Raw genomic sequence first — 21298 nt, forward strand, 5'->3', positions numbered from 1 at the left:
TTGTCTTTGGGCTGAGGTCCAGGGTCCTCAGCGTGTGAGGTTCCGGGCTCCTGGCCTGCCAGCGTCCCTCACCAGGGGCCATCCACAGCCCTCATGAAAGGGTCAGGATTTTGTTTGTGGACCTGAAAGAGTTTTGTTCCTGCTGCAGTGTCCTGCACACTCTGGGGGTTTCCATGGTGCTCCCATTTGTATTCCCCAGAGCCAGGAAAGCAAGCTGCCCCCCTGCCTGGCTTCTCTGGAGAAGGGATGGCAGGAACCACTCAGATGGGGAAGGAGAAAAAAGAGGATTTCTCCCTGCTCCCACCCTGACTGGGGGGACAAGAGCACATTGTTGGTTGTGCTAAAGCCTGAGGAGGTTCGCCTGCCTCAACCCACTCTGGCTCAGTTTTACTTTGTTCAGCTGAAATCGTCTTTGCCAAAAGCATTGGCCCTGATTTGGTGCTCCTTGCAGAAGGGACAGAAACTGGGCTGGCTGCAGTGTCTGAGCAGAAGCCCCAGTGTTGACATGAGACAGAGCAAGGAGCATCTCCTAGGTTTTCCCTGAAAGCCCTGAGTCATCACAAAAGACAATACGTGTTCTGTGCTCCTCAGGCATGGCCTAAATGTCGGGGCTCCCACCGTGCCCCGGAGGCCGCCTGCTCTGCTCTGTTTGCAGCCAGGGCTGTGAGGTGACTTGCTGAAGCCTAATGCTTCCTTCAGAGCTACCCAGCCCCTGGCCTCCCAGGTGTCGGGCTAGAACACTCAAAGTGAGCTCTGTCGTGGAAGGGCTGAGGTCCTGCTCTAGCCCTCTGGGAGAGGAGCAGCTCTGAGGTAGTCAGAACGTCAGCTGTGCAGGGCTTTCTAGATGGCAATCAGCAGCTTGGATTACACCCGAAGCAGATTGGTGTGGCCGGTGGCGATCGGCTCTGCCTGATGCAGTGTGTTCTGCAGAGCCAGCACCTCTCAGCTGATGGGTTCCTGGCCTCAGAACTACTGGAGCTCCTAGGTGGTTTCTGAGGTTAGGCCTTCACCTGAAAACAGCGCAGTGGGGACTGACATGTTGCCTTTGGTAGGAGAGGGCCCACAGAGGGAAACACCTAGAACAGCAGTCACAGATTCAGGCATGTTTTGCTTGGCTGACTCAGTGGTCTAAAAATATTTTTATTATTTGCCAATATTTAAAAACGAGATTTCACATTTTGAAAAAAAAAAAATCTATTCCCCCACCTTTCCAGTCAGAAGGCTCGGCTCCGCTGAGCCCCCACCTTGCATGGCCAGAAGGAGCTGTGAGGAGCGGTGGCTGCCCCTGCAGCCCGCTGGCCACTGTCCTTGTCACCCACTATGAGCTCACATTTGCATTACCCACCTGGGCCCCTGTAGGCCTTGCAAGCTTGTGACCTCTAACCTAGAAGTTCCAGAACAGGAAGAAAAAGCATGTGCGTGACTAAAGCCACCCATAAGCACAGAAGCATTTTGATGTTCCAGACCCAGGTCTCAATATCTGAGGAGGGTAACTTCCTTTCCTTTATGCTCCTTGCGACCAACTGGTACAGCAGTGATAATTTGTCCTCATGTAGGCAGGAGAACAGCAGCTAGGGGTCAGTGATGCAGGAAGCAGAACCACGTCCGCATCACCCGCGACGCGGGCGGGTTGACCATGGGCGGCGGGTTGACCACGGATGGGTTGACCACGGATGGGTTGACCATGGATGGGTTGACCACGGATAGGTCAGGGTATAATGAAGACAATTGAGAAATGAGCAGGAAGAACAAAAATAGAATTCTAGCTGAAAAAAGCACTAGGCGTCTTTTTATTTATTTCTAGAATTAAATACATACTTTTTTACCTCTTAGACTTCACTCTGTTTGGTAGCCCTTTGCTTTCACCATCTGCCCTCGGCTCAGAACGGAGGCAGGCAGAGGGACCATATATCCTGGCCGTCTGCTCAGAGGCCAGGTGGGGCACAGTCACTCTTTTGGCCTCTGATTTCCTAGAACTGTGCTTCCGTTTCATGACTGCTCCCAGGTCCTAAGGAGGTTGGTCCGAGGACCGATTCTGGGGTTGAGGGTGGGCAGAGGGAAGGGGGAGTCAAGACTGTGTCCCGGGAGCTCCGGCATCCGGTGGGAACCAGGGCTGTTGAAGATGTGGCGGAACTGCAGGTCCAGGAGGCTGTGGTTGCCATGGATCTGGACCTGGCTTGTGGCAGGAGAGGAGGCAATTTTGTGCCCCTAATTCACTATTCCTCTCCTCTCTCCACTGCGCTGTCCTTCAGAACTGTGACCCTTTTGGCTCTGGCCTCTTGAACTCCATCCCAAAGGGAAACAAATGGGCCAGCCCAAGAACAGTGCACAGTCGAGGAAGCTAGAGCAGAGAGCATGTGGTCAGCCCTGGCTGTGGTCAGACTCGGAGGCACTGAATTCAGATGGAGCATTTGGTGCTAGGGGCCAGCCATGCCCAGTTTCCCCTTAATAGCTAGATATTCTGTCCCAGGAGTTAAAAGCCTGTTGGAAGAGTGAACCCTGATATAAACTCTGGACTTTGGGTAATGATGATGAGTCAATGTGGGTTCATAGACAGTAACAAATCTACCACTCTAGTGGGAGATGTTGATGGTGGGGGAGGCTGTGCATATGGGGGACATGGGGTATTTGGGAATGTTCTCGGGTATTTGGGAACACCCTGTACTTTCCGCTCAATTTTGCTGTGAACCTAAAACTGCTCTGAAAATAAAGTTTATTAATTAAAAACAAACAAACAAACAACAAAATGCCTGTTTGGGTGTAAGGCACACTGCCGAACTCCAAACAGCGCTGGGAGTGTGGCCAGTGGTGGGGGGTTGAGAGGAGGAGACGCTGGTGTGAAGTGTGAGGTCTGAATGAAGTCCGTTCTACCTGTGATCTGCCTGCTCCCTGCTCTCAAGTCCTCTAATGAATAGACTCTGTCTTCCTTCGTGCTGAGCTGCCCCAGCAGTTTCGATCATAGTCTAGCATTGTGGTTTAGAGCAGCGCTTCTCAAACTTTTATGTGCTTATGACTCACCCAGGGATCATGTTAAAATTCAGATTCCGATTCAGGGAGTCTGGGTTAGGACCTGAGTCTCCAGCTGATGCTCATGCTACTGGTCCGCATGCTGGTCAATACTTGGAGAAGCCAAGTTTTGCAGCTTTGGAGTCGCATCCAGATTTGGGGTTTGAATCTGGGATTTGCTAATTAGTAACTGTGACCTCTGGCAAGTTATTTAACTCCTCTGTGCCTGCCTCTGTTTTGTTATCTGGGTCCCTTCGTGGAGTTGTTATGAAAGGGTTCAGCCAGGAAAGGAGGCTAGGAGGGAGATGATGAAAACGGAGATTCCAGCCCCTAGAAGTGATCTCTTCAAGACCCCCAGCCTTGACTCAGTTCACAAGTTATTCAAGCCTGACCATTTACCCTTGAGCCCAGTACCCATTCAGCTAACAGTGAGTGTAGCAAAGAAACGGTTGCAAATAAAAAGAAACATTGAATCATGACTGAGCAGTTCCTACATCCCTGCCCCCAGCGTGGGGGTGGGGGGAGCCCTGTCACAGCAAGCTCTTGGGGGGCAGCTCAGTCCCCCACAAGCCCCCATGGCAACAGGACCTCCTTCCCACTGTGTTATTGCTGCAGATATTTTTAACAGCAACACTTTTTCAGTGCTTTTTGGAGAAAGATTTGTTAGTTAAAATGTGGCATATTGTTGGGTGGTTTTTAAAGAATTGGAAATAGCCACAACATTTGGGTTGTGGCTATCTCAGTCCTTGAAGACATGAAATATCAAGTAAAGGTTTGTAGGTGTTTTGGCCTGTTCTGTCTTCCACGGTTTTTAAAGAACAGCAATTAGGTTTGTTGCTGAAATGCAGTAAATGCTTTATACTCCTTTCCCCAGATCTTCCTGTCTATGGACATGGCCTGGCCCTTGTTGGCCTTCATGCCCTGTCTTTACTCTGGAACGGGCTGGGTGGCAGATTATTTTATTCCACGCATCCATAGTCCCTCTGCTCCTGCCTCACAGCATGACACAGTTGTGCTTAGTTAACGCATTTGTGTAATTGCTGGTTTAAAGCCTGTCTTCCCTCTTCGCCTGGCAGCTCCAGGTGGCAGGGCTGGCTCCTCTTCTTCACAGCCACATTCATGGCATGTACAGCCTCGCCTGCTCCAGGGTAGCTGCCCAGTGGACATTGTCGAGCCAGTCAGAATGTCCAGAGGTAGTGGGGAGCAATTGGAGCTCCTTTGCCTAAGAGTTTGAGAAGGTGACTCCCAAGCAACTCTGCAATATCAGGAATCTTGATGTTGGTTTGTCTTGGCTTCAAGTCCCGGTTCTGCCACTTAGTGTGATTTTGGGCAGGTTTCTTATGGAGCCTCAGTTTCCTCTCCTGTCAGATGGAGTTATTTATATGTAAGTAGCTACCCTGCAGAGCTGGTGTGAGGGTTCAATACAGTAATGCACGTGGAGCCCATGGAATGATGCTAGCACACGGACAGCTCAACTAAGTGTTAGTTGTTAGATTTAGATTGTTATTATCAGAATCTAATGGGGTACGGTGGCTCACAGCTATAGTCCCAGCCTCTCAGGAGGCTGAGACAGGAGATGGCTCAAGATCAGGATCTCCAGCCCAGCCTGGGCTGTTACATAGTGAGACCCTGTCTCTTAAAAAAAAAAGAAATAATGAATCTGCTGTTGCTAAATAGGCACTTAGAATGGCACAGTCATTTCTCCTCTTGTCTTCAGTGTCCTGTTAATTTCTTTACAAATTAAAAAAATGTCGATAGCAGTCTTATTCAGATACAGCTTCCTCCATCCCTCCTTGTCTTGGCAGGTGCCTTGCTCTGGGGCACACATCGAAGCTGTTCTCTCTGTTGGGTGGCCTAGAAGGATTAGTCTTCCTTTGCTGCTCCTTTCTTCTAATTCCCTTCCCCGGCTTCCTCCCACCTGGGCTGTGTGTGTGGCCTTCCTGGAGAAGGGCAGATGCCAATGACTCCGTGTCTAGGCAGAGGCCTGGGTGCCTGCACTTCTTGCCCTGTTCTTGACCTTGCTGTGCTGGGCGGGGGCAGGGTGGTGTGGGGCATGGGGTGGTGTTGGGCATGGGGTGGGGTTCTGACTGACAGAGCTCAGGACCAGGCCCAGGCAGAGCTGAGTGGCTCCACTTCTCTGAGATGGTTGTCAGCATCATACCTGCTGCTGTCCCGTTAATTCCCCATGCTGCTGCTGTTAGTCACCTCCCTAATGGAGCTGGTCTGTAGCTTCTGGGACAGCTGATTTCCAGGGGATTATTTGTATTACACACTTTAATGCTTTTTAATAGCAAATTTTTAATTAAATGGAAAGTCCTTTTGGAAGCGAGGGAGCAGCAGCTGCAGCAAGACTCAGCGTGAGGCACCGACTTAGACCAGAGGTGCGCAAGTGAGTGGGGCGGAGGCAATGGCAGGACTTCGAGAGGACTTGATTGAGTGTATATGGAGTGTGCCCAGGCTAGTTTTTATGGGAGGAAGGCAGGGGCCTGGCGCTGGCTCCTTCCTCCTGTCCTAAAAGCCCCCTCTGTCATCTGCAGGCCTAGGGAAGCATCTTGTTTGCCCAGGAGATAATGTATATTGGATATATACATTATATCCAATAATGGGAGGGATATTGGAAGTATCACCTGCCTTTGATCCTGTTCGCAGAAATACTGAGATTGGGATGGGATTTTTGGGGTTGAGTCACTAGATCAGATCAAATAGTGTAGGTAATGGGATGCGGAAACAGTCTTGAGGCCCTGGCTCCGGCCCTGGCAGGCTTTGGAGTCCTCAGTCATCAAGGGAGGAGAACAAGGGGGCTATAGTGGTGGTTCAGTGCCTCGGAACTGTGCCGGCTGGGTTGTATATTTTGCTTTCTGAATGATCTTGCTCCGTGGGGAGGGGACATAGGGAAGCACCTCAGCCCTGAGGAAATGTGTGACACTGGAAACGGAAGCAGCCAGGGCCCACCCAGGAAGAGACATGGCCGTTTCTTTGTCTCCTAGCACTGAACTGGTTAGTTTGGTGTCAGGCCATTCCTGAAGTGCTCCATGAGGTGCGCCTGTAACTGCCAAGGCTTGGAGCAAAGGTCAAACCGAGGGAGGCCTTTGGAACAGAGGTTCCCCATCAAGAGAGTTCAGGTGAGGGGAGGGACAGGACAGTCAGCCAAAGCGGAGTCATGTCTGCATTAGAATGATGCTCAGGGGTTGGCATTTAACCCAGAGGTGGCTTTGTGGGCAGAAACTTGAAGAGGAGACCTCAGAAGACTTCAGGTTGGTTTTTTGCCCAAGAGCTTTGGAGGCGAGGAGCAGGGAGGGATTCCGCCTGCCAGCCTTTTCTCGCAGCTGGTGCATCGCCCGAGTCTTCTTCCTGTGGCACCCTCCCGGACCTGTCTGCGATGCTGCTTTAGGGACATTTGTAAGCAGTCTTTCTTTTGGACGCCAGTGCTTTGTTGCCTGAATATGGGGGCTGCCCCACGTTTCTTATGGGAAGCAGTGGTGTAGACCACAGTCTCTGGAGTCAGGTAGCACTGGATTCACATCTTGACCCACCACTTAGAAGCTCTTTGGCCTTTGTTGAGAGACTGTGTCCCTGAGCTTCTGGTGCCCTCATCTGTAGAATAGGAATAACATTCATCTCAGGTGGTCGAAAGGAATAATAAACTCCTCAAAGGCAGGCACTCTGTCTGTTCCTCCTGAATCCCACTGCCTAGCATGGGTTCCAGCACATAGTAGGTGCTGGATAAATGCTTGCAGAATCAGTAATGTATGCAAGAGCCTAGCACAAGGCCTGGCATAGTAAGCACTTAATAAGCTGTTATTGTTGTCATTGCCTGAATGTGTACGTGGCCTTCCAGGCTCGCCATCCATTATCCTGCACCACGTGCCTTCCTGCTGAGCTCTGCCTTTCCACCTTCTTCACCATCCCTTAGTTCTGCTCCCATTTACTGCTCTGGAAGAGCTCTCTGGCTTTCCCATCTGGTCATTGTTGTCCCCTGCCGTCAACATTGCTAGGTGCTGCTCACGCTGCATCTCACCATTGTGCATCATATCCCAGCCCTCTGGGAAGGTTCCGGCTTTTCTCCATCTTGACTTCTTAGCCATGAAGCTTTTCTCTCTTGCCTGAGTCTGAGGTGGCAACCAGAGCGCCAGGCTCTGGCTCCCAGGCTGCATAGCCTTGCACTGGGGGGCACTGGGCACGTCGCCACTTCCCCCCACTGCTCCTTCTGGAGAGCCCTGTGAGCCCGACAGGATGGGGCAGGGGTGGGGCTGCTGAGGAGGAGAAGCCTAGGATTTCCGAGTTTTCTCTCTGTTAATCTCTGTCCCCATCTCCTCTCTTGCAGTGCGCCTCCATGACAGTATTTCTGAAGAAGGGTTTCACTACCTCGTGTTTGACCTGTAAGTGCCACTTTCTGAGGGTGTGGGGGCCTTTCCCTCCAGCTGACTCAAAATAAAGGCTCAGGAAGAGGCCTAAAACAGGCTCTCCAGCCTCTGCCCAGGGCCCCCTCCTTTGTCCGAGGGAAAGGATTTGACTGGGGCAGATTGCTGCCCCCACCAAGGGGGTCTCCATGTTCCCCCAGTGTCCCCCCAGGGCTCTGAACCCCAGGACAGCGTTCCTCTCGCACTTCTGTTCAGCAGCACACCTTGCACAGATGCCTTTGTCTTGTTTCTCAGTGTGCTGTCCTTAGTGAGGAAATAAAATACAGCTCTTTGCATGACCTTAAAAATCCTGAGAAATCAGAGGTAGCTTTCATTAGTCGGAAACCAGGCTCCATTGGATTGGGTCTCTCCTCCACGTTGGTTGTGGTTTAATGTCTTAAAAGTGGCTCTTACCTCCTGGACACTCCTCTCCAGGATTCTCAGGGTTGGGTCTCTGTGTCATTGGTCTCATTACTCTTCAACTTCAGTAGTAGCTCTGTCCTTCCCGGGCAGCGATATTTTAGTGTTTATGTTGGTCTCAAAGCTGTGACTTTTGGGGTAGTTGATTGTTTTCTCTTAGATCCCTGTATCTTCATCTCTGCCTGACTATTAGTGAATCTGTGGATTTTGGAAAAAGAAATGTCCGGAAGGAAGGGAGGGTCCATGATACCTCAAGGAGAATCCAGGTGTCACTGAAGGATCGAGTGTGTTCTGAGCTCTCAGATGAAATGCATGGGGAGTTGGGATTTCTCTGAAAGCCATTCTACAGGGTGACCCTGTTTCTTCTTGGACATTGGGGTTAGGCAAAGGACCCTTTCTGCCTCTGACCCTCTTCTTCCCGTTGGTTGCAGTGTTACCGGCGGGGAGCTGTTTGAAGACATTGTGGCCAGAGAGTACTACAGTGAAGCAGATGCCAGGTAGGATGAGGGCCCAAGAGTTCAAATGTAGCTCTGGAGTTTAGGACTGAAGGAAGTCTTGGCCACCTTCGGGGGCCAGCATTGTACCTGTTTGAATAGTCTTTGGGGAAGATCAGAATAGCTCTCGTCTGGAGAAAGATTCTGTTGACCTGGGCTAGGGCTGCATACTGTGGGTGATATTAGAAGTTAAAAATTCAGCACTTCCTAACCAGGCACAGTGGCTCATGCCTGTAATCCCAGCACTTTGGGAGGCTGAGGCAGTTGGATCACCTGAGGCCAGAAGTTCGAGACCAGCCTGGCCAACATGGTGAAACCCTGTCTCTACTAAAAATACAAAAAAATTAGCTGGGTGTGGTGGCGTGTGTCTGTAATCCCAGCTACTTGGGCGGCTGAGGCAGGAGAATCACTTGAACCTGCAAGCGAAGGTTGCAGTGAGCCAAGATCATGCCACTGCACTCCAGCCTGCATAACAGAGTGAGACTGTGTCCCCCTCCCCCCACAAAAAAAATCACTCCCAAATGAATGTTTTACAAAGCTTTTCCAAGTCTCCTTTACCCTGTGACCCCAGAAATACTTCTTTTTGCACTACTGTGTACTCACCACCATGCCCAATGTCCCCCTCTGCCCTTTTCTTTCCTTTGACAAATTCTAGTGTGCTCAAGCCACTGTGCTGAGGCTCTGGCATGATCCAGAAGTGCAGAAGACATGGTTTCTGTCCTGAGGGAGTGGAGAGTTCTGGGCTAATAATCCAACCATAGAGCCCCAGGAGCTTTCAGCCTCTGTCACCTTGTCCCTAGACCACCAAGACCAGCCTCGCCGTGGGGCTCCTCCAACTTGAGGACCGTTCCCCGGCCACATGCCTCAGCCTCTGCCCTGCCTGGAATCCCTGGTGCCTCCCTCACCCACGCTCTCAGGAGCCTGTTCAGCCTGCCTTTCCCGCCTTGGCTCTTCCCCCAGCCTTGCTTTTCTCGGGGGGTGATGTCCCTACAACCTGGTTTTGATCATCCTGCCTGCAGCTTATCTGGCTGACGTGGCAGCTCTGGCTGCTTCTGGAGAGTGGGGGAGTGCAGCTTCCTCACGAATTTCTCAACCTTGAGAGGCCAATGTTTGCTGATCAACTTCAGATGCTTCAGCCTCGGGAAGAATTCTCAAGTGGGGAGATGAATTCCAGTGCCAGCAGGGGAGGACCAGGCTGTGGGACGGAGGAGGCAGTGATGGCTCAGGGAGCCTGTGGGGAGGAGGGAGAGCTGTAGGGAGGGGGCCCTGAGGGGGGTGACTGTACCAGTGGGCTTGGCCTGGCTTTGCTGGGACACTTTGCACTTTTGCCATTTTTGGCCAGAAGGCGCTCCCTGCTAGCCCGGCTCTGTTCTAATTATACATCTCTGTGGAGACTTGCCTCTATAGCTCAGTCTTAAAGACACTCCTGGGCTGTGTCCTATGGGGAGGCCCGAGTTTCAGCCCCCAGGGACCCAGTACGACCCCTTGGTTCTTGTGGGATCCCCAGCATCAGATTTTAGGAATAGTAAGTCCAGGCCACCCAGCCCAATACACTGGGATGCTCTGCAGATGTGCTCAGTATACCAGATAGTGCCTGATGACGGGGATCTATACTCTAGGCCAAGTTCCTCAGCCTTGGTGCTACTAACGTTTTAGGCTAGGTACTTCCTTGTTGTGAGGCCTCTCCTGTGCATTGTGGCAGACATTTAGAAGCATCCTTGGCCTCTGCCCACCAAATGCTGGGAGCACCCCTCCTCCAGTTGTGACAACCAGAAATTTCCCTAGGCATTGCCAAATGTCCCCTGCTGGGGGTTGGGGGGGGTGGCAAATTCATTCCCAGTTGAAAACCACTGCTCTAGACTGCCCCCACTCCCTGTCAGGAGTTTGATGACAGGGATGGCAGGATGGTTTGCAATGTGGACAGTCTGATTTACATGTGTGACTGTGGCTGGGCGCAGTGGCTCACGCCTGTAATCCCAACACTGAGAGGCCAAGGTGGGTGGATCACTTGAGCTCAGGAGTTCGAGACCAGCCTGGGCAACATGGTGAGACCTTGTCTCTACAAAAAAATACAAAAATTAGCTGGGCACGGTGCCTCATGCTTGTGGTCCCAGCTACTGGGGAGGCTGAAGTGGGAGGATTGCTTGAGCCCAGGAGGTCAAGGCTGCGGTGAGCTGTGTTCACAACATTGCACTCTAACCCAGGCAACAGAGTGAGACCCTGTCTCAAAAATAAAATAATAAAATAACTTTGGGTTTTTTTCTCTATGCAAAATCATCAGAAGTGCTCCTCAAATGCCCTGTTTGGAAGCTCTTAAGTACATTGTTTCTTAAAGGTATCTTTGCACTTGTTTTAGCTGCCTTACTGGATGCCAGACCTCAGGGCAGCTATTGGGTCTTGTCCATCTTCATATCCTAGGCACTCAATAAACATTTAGGGAAATGAATGAGTACAGCCACCGCCAAAGTAGCTTAGGTTGTTTAGTTGGACTCTCCTTCCTAAGTTGCCAGCACAAGCCTCTTCTCCAAGAACAAAATTACTATATGGAGAAAGAGAAAGAAGGAAGGGATTGGATGGTCTCTTCGTCCTCAGGATTCTGAGCTGTCTCCTGATCTCTTGGAAATGAATTGGTTGTGTTAGGCCTTTCCAGTCAAAAGCGGGTGAGGTGAACCCGTTCTAGCGGTGATCCTAGAAAAACCATTGAATCTGCCTGGGCCTCAGCTTCCTCTTTCTTTAAATAGGTTGAACAAGATGATGTGCAGAGTCTAAGGTTCCAGTGGCCGTTAAGTGATTCTCTGTGAATCCGTGGCCCCTTGTCACATGCCTTAGTCTGCAGCATGTGGTCGTGGATGTGGATGAGGTGGTTTAACCCTGCGCTAACATTTCTTTTCCTTCTGCTTTTTTAGCCACTGTATACATCAGATTCTGGAGAGTGTTAACCACATCCACCAGCATGACATCGTCCACAGGGACCTGAAGGTACTACCCAAGCTCCCCTCCTTGCCTCTGCTCATGAAGTGTTGGCGCCACCTGGTGCCAGATAGTGGTACTGCGTAGGCCCAAACTAGGCTCCCTCTGGGCTGCAGGGTGGGTGCTCACAAGGTTCTCTGTGTTTCTTCTGCAGCCTGAGAACCTGCTGCTGGCGAGTAAATGCAAGGGTGCTGCCGTCAAGCTGGCTGATTTTGGCCTAGCCATCGAAGTACAGGGAGAGCAGCAGGCTTGGTTTGGTAAGGGTGACCCTGTCTTCCCGGAATGCAGCCCCCGCCCTTCCTCCCCTTCCTGATCTGCCTTCCTCTATTAGAACTAGAAGCCAGACCCTTAATGGTCCCCACCTCCTCAGAGACTGACGGAGGGTGGGAGGGTGCAGAGATCTCTCTTGGCCATATGTGACTCAGTACAGCAAGTCTAGCTGTTGTCAGCACTGCTTTCTTGCTGCCTCTGGGAAGGAGCTGGAGTTCCTGGTAGGCATACGGCTTTGCCCTCTGGCTCAGATTCCAGGTGCTACAAGAAGCCCAGCCTGTCAGCTCTTGCTGCCCATGTGCTGAGAGTTTATGTAGAAAAAGCAGCAGGAATGAGATGGGACTTGGGGGAAATGGCTGGTGTGGATTTAACGAGAGAGAAAGTGGGTTCAGTATGCCTCTGCCCTCTCTTCTGCTACAGGTTTTGCTGGCACCCCAGGTTACTTGTCCCCTGAGGTCTTGAGGAAAGATCCCTATGGAAAACCTGTGGATATCTGGGCCTGCGGTAAGCCCATTCCACGCTCTCAGCTTTTCGCTGTTAAGGGCCCTCAACTTGCGATGATGGCAAGAAAGAGGCATCGCTATTCCTTGCGGGTCACACACGTGCCTGGTGTATGTGAAATTATGGTGTTTGCCCCTGGGATAGCTGTTCCCATCACACCCTCCTCCCTGCATACTTCTGGGATGACATTGTATCCTTCTTGAAGAGGGATTTGCCCACGCCTTAGAGGATGGGTTGTGCCTAAAGAAATCCCTGGTGTGACTTGGTGACGTGAAGTGTGAGGCATAGCAGGAGGGGCTGGTAGCATAGCATTATCGGCTGGCATCCACTTCTGACTCTGGTGTGGCCCCTGCCTTTCTAGGTGGCTCTGAGCCCTGCATGGTTTTTCTTGGTTCCTCAGGGAAGTAGGCGACTGACCCCCATGACCTGTGTGTTCTGTCTCGTAGGGGTCATCCTGTATATCCTCCTGGTGGGCTATCCTCCCTTCTGGGATGAGGATCAGCACAAGCTGTATCAGCAGATCAAGGCTGGAGCCTATGATGTAAGGACCAGAGAGCCGGGCAGCCAGGCCAGGAAGGGCAGATGTCCTGCTCCTCGGGCTCTGTCCAAGGGAGCAGGCTTGTTTAGTGTGTCACGTGATACAGGGGGTGTTAGGGGACTTTGAGGACCCAGGAATGGGCATCCAGGGCCCAATTCTTGCCACTCTATGTCCCAGGGAGCAACTTTCTTTTGCACAGCCTTCTTCATAACTAAAATTGAGGAGCCCACTGAAGTACTTTGATCTTTACTTGCAAAGAATGGAGCAGCCTCATTGGTGTGCTGTGTAACACAGGGACAAAAGGCCTGGAGACTCCCTTCACTGCAGTGGCACCTTGGACACATTGCTGAGCCTCTGTTCCCTCCTAAGTAGAGAGCTGGGCTTAAACCAGAGAATGTTGGAGTCCCCTTCCTGCTCTGATCTGATGTTCTGTCATTCTGAACATGACTGTTCTGTGTGTCTTTCCCAGTCTTTAAGTTGACACAGGTTCTGGGATAGCCCCAGGGCTTCTCCAACTCTGCCAGTCACAGCTTTAGGTACCACAGAGTATCCCAATTACAGGAGTTGAGTTGAAGACAGAGCCAGTGTTTCAGGGTGTGAAGCTCACCAATACCATATTCTTCTCCCTATTCCTGCTCCTTAGTTCCCATCACCAGAATGGGACACGGTAACTCCTGAAGCCAAGAACTTGATCAACCAGATGCTGACCATAAACCCAGCAAAGCGCATCACGGCTGACCAGGCTCTCAAGCACCCGTGGGTCTGTGTAAGTGTCTTTGCCAGTGGCCAAGGAGCTCAGGGGTGTCAGCCTTCTGTGTGCCCTCGGCACCACCCCCTCCTTACCAGCAGAGATTCATTTTGGGCCCCAAGCAGTAACTGAGCAGGCGGGCAGAGGACTGTTGAGGGCTAGGGTCAATAAATGTCACCAGGGAGGCTTGGGAGGCTGATGGGGCTGGTGGGCCGCTGCTCCTCTCTCCCCCACTCATGGCTGTCAGTCTGGGATTGGTTCTGTTCTTGGATGAGGGCTCAGGTTGACCCTTGTGGACTCCAGGTAGCCGGTGATAGAAAGCAGCTGGCAAAACCCAAAGTGAATTCCCAAGCTGGGGTTCATACTCAGATCTCAACTCCACTGGAGTGGTGACCAAGATCCAGCAAATCAACAGAAGGGGTCTCTGAGTCATTAAAAGCATAAAAGCTGAGGCATAAAGCTTCTGTGCTAAAGTCCTAGGAGAGTCCTCTAGGCTCTCAGTGTGGGTCGACATACTCTGTTTTCATACACAATTCTTTCAAGCTGAAATATCTACTTTCAGACGAAGAGGATTTGGTAGAGTTAGGCATCTTGACAGCCACGAGGCATTATTTATCTGTCCATTCTGTGTTTATTGAATACCTTTTGGTGCTGGTCACCGTCTGGGTGCTGGAGATACAAAGATGAATGAGGCGTGGTCCCTGCCCCCAAAGATCATCTAGGGAGACAGGCACTCAAACAGGCAGTCATGTTACAATGTGACAAGTAGGTACAAGAATCTAATGAGAGTACAGGAGCTCCTACTGTTCCTGGTGGGTGGTGGGGTTACTGAAGGCTGCATGGAGGAGGTGACACCCCTGTCCTTGTTCTTGGCAAATAACGTGGTCTTCAGAACGTTAACCTGCAGGTTTACATTTAGCACAGCGAGAGGTTATGGGAAACTGTGGTGAGTTGAAGGAATGTTGAGTTGTTTGGTTGTCGATGAGGCTGCAAATATCAGAATGCAAGAGAATGAGGCAAAAGATTCTCTGACATACAAGTTTCTGCCTAAGGAGTTTGGATTTTATTCTGATAGGGAATCATTTAAGGGTTTTAAAGAAGGAATGAAATTTGCATGTAAGAACACTTTGGAAGTTGTGTAGAAAATGAACTGCCAGGCATGGTGGCATGTGCCTGTAGTCTCAGCTGCTGGGGATGCTGAGGCAGGAGGATCATAAGCCCAGGAGTTTGAGGCTGCAGTGAGCTATGATTGCACCTGTGAATAGTCACTGTACTCCAGCCTGGGAAATATGGTCAGACCCCACCTCTTTAAAAAAAAAAAAAAAGGAAGGGAATTGAAAATTTTTAAAAGAAAAGGGTCGGAGACAGAGAGCTCAGGGAGCTTTTTTAATAGTTGTAATAGTCTAAGCAAGACCAGGTGAGGTCTCAGCAGAGGGTAAGGATGGGGCAATGTGCAGTGTGTTGAAATTCAAGAGATATTTGAGAGAACCTAAAGGATTTAATTCTCTCCAGTTGGATTTGGGGGAGCAAAGAGAGAGGCCAGGTTTCAAGTTGGTCCCTGAGTGGAGAGTTGTACCCTCACTGACCCAGAAGAAAACCAGAGGAGGAGCTTGTTTGTTTTTTTTTTTTTTTTTTTGAGATGGAGTCTCGCTCTGTCACCCAGGCTGGAGTGCAGTGGCGCGGTCTCACTGCAAGCTCCGCCTCCCGGGTTCACGCCATTCTCCTGCCTCAGCCTCCCGAGTAGCTGGGACTACAGGTGCCCGCCACCACGCCCAGCTAATTTTTTGTATTTTTAGTAGAGATGGGGTTTCACCGTGTTAGTCAGGATGGTCTTGATCTCCTGATCTCATGATCCACCCGCCTCGGCTTCCCAAAGTGCTGGGATTACAGGCGTGAGCCACCACGCCCAGCCAAGATGATGGTTTTCATTTTGTGCCTGCTGAGTATGGTGTCTGGCAACCTCCAGCCAGACACATTCAGTGGGTGGTTAGAAATATGGTCCTAGAGATTAGAAAAGAAGCTAAAAATTGGAAATCCAGGTTGTAGTCATTTCTGTGTAGTTGGTAGTGAGGCTGTAGAAATAGCCTCTTCCTATGCTATAGATGGGCCTGTTCCTATGCTGGTTGAGTTCTTACAGTGAGCTTGTATTGGCTGTAGTAGAGAAGAGACGGCCACTACACACCAGCATTTAATGACAGGGAGAGTTAGGGGGCCCAGCAAAGGGCACTGAGAGTGAGACCTTCCAGAAGACCCAGAAGCTAAGAAACAGGGGGTCTCAGTAAGGGAGCATCGGGAATCAGATGCAGAAGAGTCCCTGATTAAGTTGGGGAAGAATCCCCTGGCTCTGACCATTAGATGCCATTGTTTCATCATTTTACTGAGAGTGGAGAGAAAGATGAAACCCTGTTTTCAGTGAGACGAAGAGGGAGTGAGGGTGAGGAGAGGCATGGGGAGCTAGGCATTGAGGTAGGAAATAAATGGTGCTACTTAGATTAGGATGGGCCAGGGGAGCTTTTAATGTAAGACTCACACCTGTAATCCCAGCACTTTGGGAGGCCAAGGCGGGCGATCACTTGAGGCCAGGAGTTTGAGACCAGCCTGGCCAACATAGTGAAACTCCACCTCTACTAAAAATACAAAAAAATAGCTGGGTATGTTGGTACACACCTATAATCCCAGCTACTTGGGAGGTTGAGGCATGAGAATCACTAGAACCCCGGAGGTGGAGGTTGCAGTGAGCCGAGATAATGACACTGCATTCCAGCCTGGGTGGCAGAGGGAGACTCTGCCTCTAAAAAAAAAAAAAACAACTTCTTTTTAAAGATTATATTGGTCAGGAGCGGTGGCTCACACCTGTAGTCCCAGCACTTTGGGAGACTAGGATGGGTAGATCACTTGAGCCCGGAAGTTTGAGACCAGCCTGAGCAACATGGCAAAACCCCATCTCTACAAAAAAAAACTTTAAAAATTAGCTGGTTGTGGTAGCGTGTGCCTTAGCTACTTGGGAGGCTGAGGTGAGGGGATCACCTGAGCCTAGAGAGGTGGAGGCTGCAGTAAGCCATGATTGTGCTACTGCACTCCAGCCTGGGCAGCAGAGTGAGATGCTGTTTCAAAAAAAAAATTTTTGTTTTGTTTAAGGAGAGGCTTAACTATAATCTATAGAGAATAATCTAGTCCAGGAGAAAGAGTTGAAGATCCTGGCTAATTGAGGAAGCAAAGGTTTGGACAGCAGAAAAAGAGAGGGGGCTCCTGAGCCAAGGGCAAGGGGTCCACCCCAGGGATGAGGCATGATCCCCCTGAGACTTCTATTAGGGTGGAGGCAGGTGAAGATCGGCTTGTGAGTGGAAGTCTGAGCTGAAAGGTGTTCTTGCTGATGACCTCTCATTTTGCTTTTGGAGAAATTTACACCAAGGAGGAGGTGAAATGAGAGACTTGGGGAAGGTAGAGAAGGTGGGGAGAGTTGCCTCCGGACCTGGAAGGAGTGGGCCAAGGGTGAGGGAAAGGATGCGAGGAGGTCCCGTAGTGTTGTGGGCACCTGGCTGCAGGTGCCAGGATTTTTCTGACAGGCTGGTGAAGACAGCAACAGCAAGGGGAGAGGGCAAACAGCCTGAAACAGGCACCCAAGAATGAGGAAAATACTCTGTTCTGGGGTCATTTTTGCGGGCCCTACCCTCTGCAGTCCTGTGTGTCTCGAGCCCCTGAGGACATCACTATATTCTGAAATTACATAATGATGCTGGTATTGACAACTGAGTCATTGAGGAAGTATAGACTATGTCCTGTGGACTCTGTTGAAGGAGGCCAGGAAGTTGGCAGTAAATACATTGAAGACAAATTTCCATCCAAAAAAGGCCGGGCACAGTGGCTCACACCTGTAATCCCAGGACTCTGGGAGGCTGAAGTGAGCAGATCACTTGAGGTCAGGAGTTTGAGACCACCAGCCTGGCCAACATGGCCAACCCCGTCTCTACTAAAAATACAAAAATTAGCTGGGTGTGGTGGGATGTGCCTGTAATCCCAGCTACTCGGGAGGCCAAGACAGGAGAACCTGGGAGGCAGAGGCTACGGTGAGCCGAGATCGCACCACTGCACTCCAGCCTGACCAACAAAGCAAGACTCTGTTGAAAAAAAAAAAAAAAAATTACATCCAGATTGATGAAAAGAATTGATGCTTCAAGGTGACGATCCTTAGCTTCTGGGATCATGGCTTCATTCAGGACCTTGCTGGGGGTGTGTGGAGAGGGGCTCTTGGAAGGAAGGAACGTCCTCTGTAGAGAGCAGGAACCCTGCCATTCTCTCACTGCCGAGCATCTGGAACGCAGTAGGTGCTCAGTAAACAGCTGCCTAAGGAGTGACTGAATGAGGATCACAGCCCCCAGGGTACTCTTCTGTTCCATAGCCTCTGTTTCCCAAGGAAGAATAGGACAGTCTGTCAGCAGCCCGTCTAGCATCCGTTATGGTGTTCTCACGTTCATGTTGTCCTTATGTAACCTTGAGTTTGGGGTAGTGCTTTTATTCTAAAAGTGTTTTCACATGTGTGACCTCATTTCATCTTCAGAGCAACTCTGGGGTGGCTGAGTGCATGACCCTGTCCTGGGCATGGTATTGGTGCCAGGACTGTGGGAGGCGCAGAGGATCTGGGCTGGAGCTCACAGCCTGTCTGTTTGGTTTCTAGCAACGATCCACGGTGGCATCCATGATGCATCGTCAGGAGACTGTGGAGTGTTTGCGCAAGTTCAATGCCCGGAGAAAACTGAAGGTGAGTGTCGTTTCTGGGCTGCCAGCCTACTTAACATCATGCCTTGCACCAGCGTGGCTCCTGCCCCATTTCAGAAGGAAGCTCCCCTCCTGGCTGGAGCTGGGCTCTGAAAGTTGTACATGTCGCAGGGGAGGGGGCCCAGAGGTCTGATGTCTTCAGGCTCTAGCCAGGACCTGCCTTTGCCTGAGACCAGCCTGCCCTTTTCTAGGGTCTCAGTGAATTCACAGGACCTTCCTCTTTCCCCAGGGTGCCATCCTCACGACCATGCTTGTCTCCAGGAACTTCTCAGGTATGTTTTCCCGGCTGTGTACTTTGATTATGCCGAGGTGGGTGGGTCAGGAATGGGCTGTTGCCATCCTGGGCACCGCTGGGTTTCCTCGGCGTCCTGGGCCACACCTTGACCAGGGCGAGTGAGGATCCTGTTTTGAGGGGCTGCTGCTGCTGCTGAGTCCTGCTCCTGAGATTCAGGGGGCTGGACTCACATTTGTGAATTCTGTTTCCTAGAACTTCCCAAGGAGTAGCCTGCCCAGCTTGCTATGTACCTTGTTTCTCTGGATTCTTATTTAACTCTCTGAAGACTCTCAGCACTTTACAGATTTTAGTCATTCTAGGATCTTGGAGAATGTGCTGGGGGAAGAAAAGAGAGATGAGGTACAGCGAGTCTTCTCAATTGCCAAATTGCCACCATTCATTTGCCTGCTGGGACGATCTCTTACTTCATTTTGTCCAAGTGGAGATGACTAATAGAAATTATTCCAGATGTTTAAACCTTTTGCGGTGACTTGTGCTTAAAATATTCCCTGTGATACTAGCTATAAAAGTGAAGAAATAAAGACCAGCAGGAGAGAGGGAAAGGAACTTGCTTAAATTTGTATAAAGAATTGGGAGAGGTGGGACCAATAATTTGTAAATCACACTTGACATTTCTTTTTAAGATGCAAGACACTCCACTCCCCCCTTGCCCCCACCCTCACCCCAGACCCTATTATTGTTTGCCTTCAATTGGGAAGCACAGTGGCTTTTTTGTGAGGAAAAGATTAATGTCGAGACTGAAGACAGAGAGGGCTCTGCCCAGCTTGCCATCTCCCCCGGTCCTCCCTCCCTCAAACCCCTTGCCTCACTGTTTTGGTTCAAGACCCCCCTTCTCCTTCCCATAATAAGACTCCCTCCCTTGCTTCCCCTCTGCACCACCATGGAAAGGGGGTTGTATGGGAGCCTAAGCCACCACTCAGTGGGAGCCGCTTCTGAGTACCCGTCCTGATGGGCTTGCCTGCGCTGGCTCTAGGTAACCCCAGGGCCTTGGCTGTGAGGATGCTGCAGGCAGGGAGCCTAGGGCTTCATGGTGTAACGTGAGAGCCATGGAGCTCCGGAAGGCCAGGGCTGGATAGTGAGCCCGGGGCTGGTGGTGCCCTGCCTCAGGCCTTCTCCTTTGACCTTGGTTTGGGGCTTGATCTTGTGTCATGGGTACCCACGACGGGCATACTGTGGTGTGGATCCACCTCTCGCAGATGAGAACGGGGAAGCGTGGCTGGCTGCCTCTGGTGGAGTTGCAACTGTAGTCCCACGCTTGCTTCTTGTGCTTTAATGACGCAGCTTCTACTTTTTGGGTCTACGAGCCTTTCCAGAGGACATTTAACGGCGTTTCTGTGCTGCTCCTAGAGCGAAGCTCTGTCCTCTCTCCCCTCTGAGTTGAAGAAATGTGAAGACAGGCTGCTGCTTCTCTTTTAGCCCAGCCAGTCAATAGCAAGGGCCCTGTCTTGCGGCCCTGGGCCTCCACGTCATCCTCCCCCTCCATTTCAGGAAACTGGCCTCCTGGTTTCAGGAAATCGGGTGTTAGGACAAAGCATTTTATTCATCCCTGTAGAGCCTCCTGTTCTTATTGGCCAGACCTAGACTGGCCTTTGAGCTCACTTTGCCTTGGGTCAGAGGAGACAAACAATGCTGCAAGCATTCCAGGATGGCCTCTTCTGCCCTGACTCTGGGACAGGTGAGGACAGAGTCTGTCCGGAAGCTTCTGCAGAAAGAGGTGTCTATGGATGCAATCAAGAAGGAAGGGCATCTGTGTGTTTCTCTAGGGCTGTTTTTTGAGTTGACCCCCAATAGGAGATGTGGCTTATCCTGGACTCTAGCAGTTTGGCTAGCAGCGAATCGGGGCCTCCAGAGTATATTGCTTCAGCAGCCTTTGTTTTCTTTCTCGGGGCTTATTTCTTGGGCACCTTTCACCTCAGCACACTGTGACACACAGACTGAGAACGCTGCCTCTCCCGGCTACCTCCCTTAAGACAGGGACCTGTGTCTCTGAGAGGCTGGGGGGCGTGGAGCTGGGGCCCACCAGTAAACTTAGCTGCACAAGGGCCACAGACCCTCCCTGGGCCCCCCACGCCAGTCCCTCTAGTGTGTGGGATGTGGAGAGGGGAGAGGGCTGCTCTGCGCCCCCGGCTCTCTCATCGTGGGCTCATTTAGCTTCTAGGGAGGGAAGGACTAGAAGGGAGGGCATTTCATCACAGCCTTAAGCTAGGGCCGGGCTACCTCAGAAGGGGCACCTGCCTCTCACCGGCTCAGGCATTTCGCTGTGGACCCTCCTCCGGAGGGGGTCATGAGACAGGCACTGCAGCCCTCTCCATCTGGTGGGGACGCAGTGTTCCCTATGCCCTGGCCCAGCCCGGTCCTCCCAGGCCCCCAGACTGCTGCAGGGCTGGCTGCGCCTACTTCCTCAGCCTGCCCCTGGCGCTCCGCTCCCCCAGCTCGGCTGGCTTGGCCACGCCGCCTGGGCTGCGCCTCGCGCTGGGGCATGCTCGCTGCTGATGGCCCCGTGGCTTTGCGGGGCTCTGTGCACTGAGAGACTGTATCCCCTCAGTTGGCAGGCAGAGCTCCGCCCCCGCCTCGCCTGCCGCGAGCGCCGCCGGCCTGGCCGGGCAAGGTACGTGGCATGAGTCCTCCCCGACCGCCTGCCTCGGCCCCCTGCCACCCCACCAGGAGGGCCAGCATGCCGGGCCCACTCACCAGGGAGGCGAGTCCCATGCTTGCGGGCTGAGATGGGCATGCCAGACAGACTACCTAACTTGGCATCTGCGAGCGCATCGTTGTTACAGAGCCCCCAACCAGCCATGCATGCTGGGCGCTTGCCAACTCTCAGGGGGCAGTAGCCTGGGGGCATGGAGCCGGGCAGCGGGAGCCTTGCCAAGAGCCCGA

The 21298-nt window shown here is 51.6% G+C and overlaps 1 protein-coding gene across 50 annotated transcripts in view; it reads left to right on the forward strand.

Moving 5' to 3' along the window:
- The window catches only part of CAMK2G (calcium/calmodulin dependent protein kinase II gamma), a 62256-nt gene that overhangs the window by 14072 nt on the left and 26886 nt on the right, over positions 1 to 21298 (forward strand). For 24 of the 50 annotated variants that reach the window (XR_008492119.2, XR_008492120.2, XM_054437247.1 and 21 more), the window contains exons 4-13: positions 7331 to 7385; positions 8258 to 8323; positions 11227 to 11299; positions 11445 to 11547; positions 11981 to 12064; positions 12508 to 12602; positions 13243 to 13365; positions 18023 to 18106; positions 18353 to 18395; positions 20964 to 21026. Coding sequence is in view for 47 of the 50 variants with exons in the window: in XM_054437247.1 (XP_054293222.1) it covers positions 7331 to 7385; positions 8258 to 8323; positions 11227 to 11299; positions 11445 to 11547; positions 11981 to 12064; positions 12508 to 12602; positions 13243 to 13365; positions 18023 to 18106; positions 18353 to 18395; positions 20964 to 21026 (789 nt within the window). In the remaining 3 variants the exon portion in view is untranslated. The remainder of the gene's footprint in view (positions 1 to 7330; positions 7386 to 8257; positions 8324 to 11226; positions 11300 to 11444; positions 11548 to 11980; positions 12065 to 12507; positions 12603 to 13242; positions 13366 to 18022; positions 18107 to 18352; positions 18396 to 20963; positions 21027 to 21298) is intronic. The other 26 variants (XR_008492121.2, XM_054437288.2, XM_054437294.2 and 23 more) reach the window with 3 other exon arrangements.

This window comes from Pongo pygmaeus, chromosome 8 (genome assembly GCF_028885625.2).
Source record: "Pongo pygmaeus isolate AG05252 chromosome 8, NHGRI_mPonPyg2-v2.0_pri, whole genome shotgun sequence".
Lineage (NCBI taxonomy): Eukaryota > Metazoa > Chordata > Mammalia > Primates > Hominidae > Pongo > Pongo pygmaeus.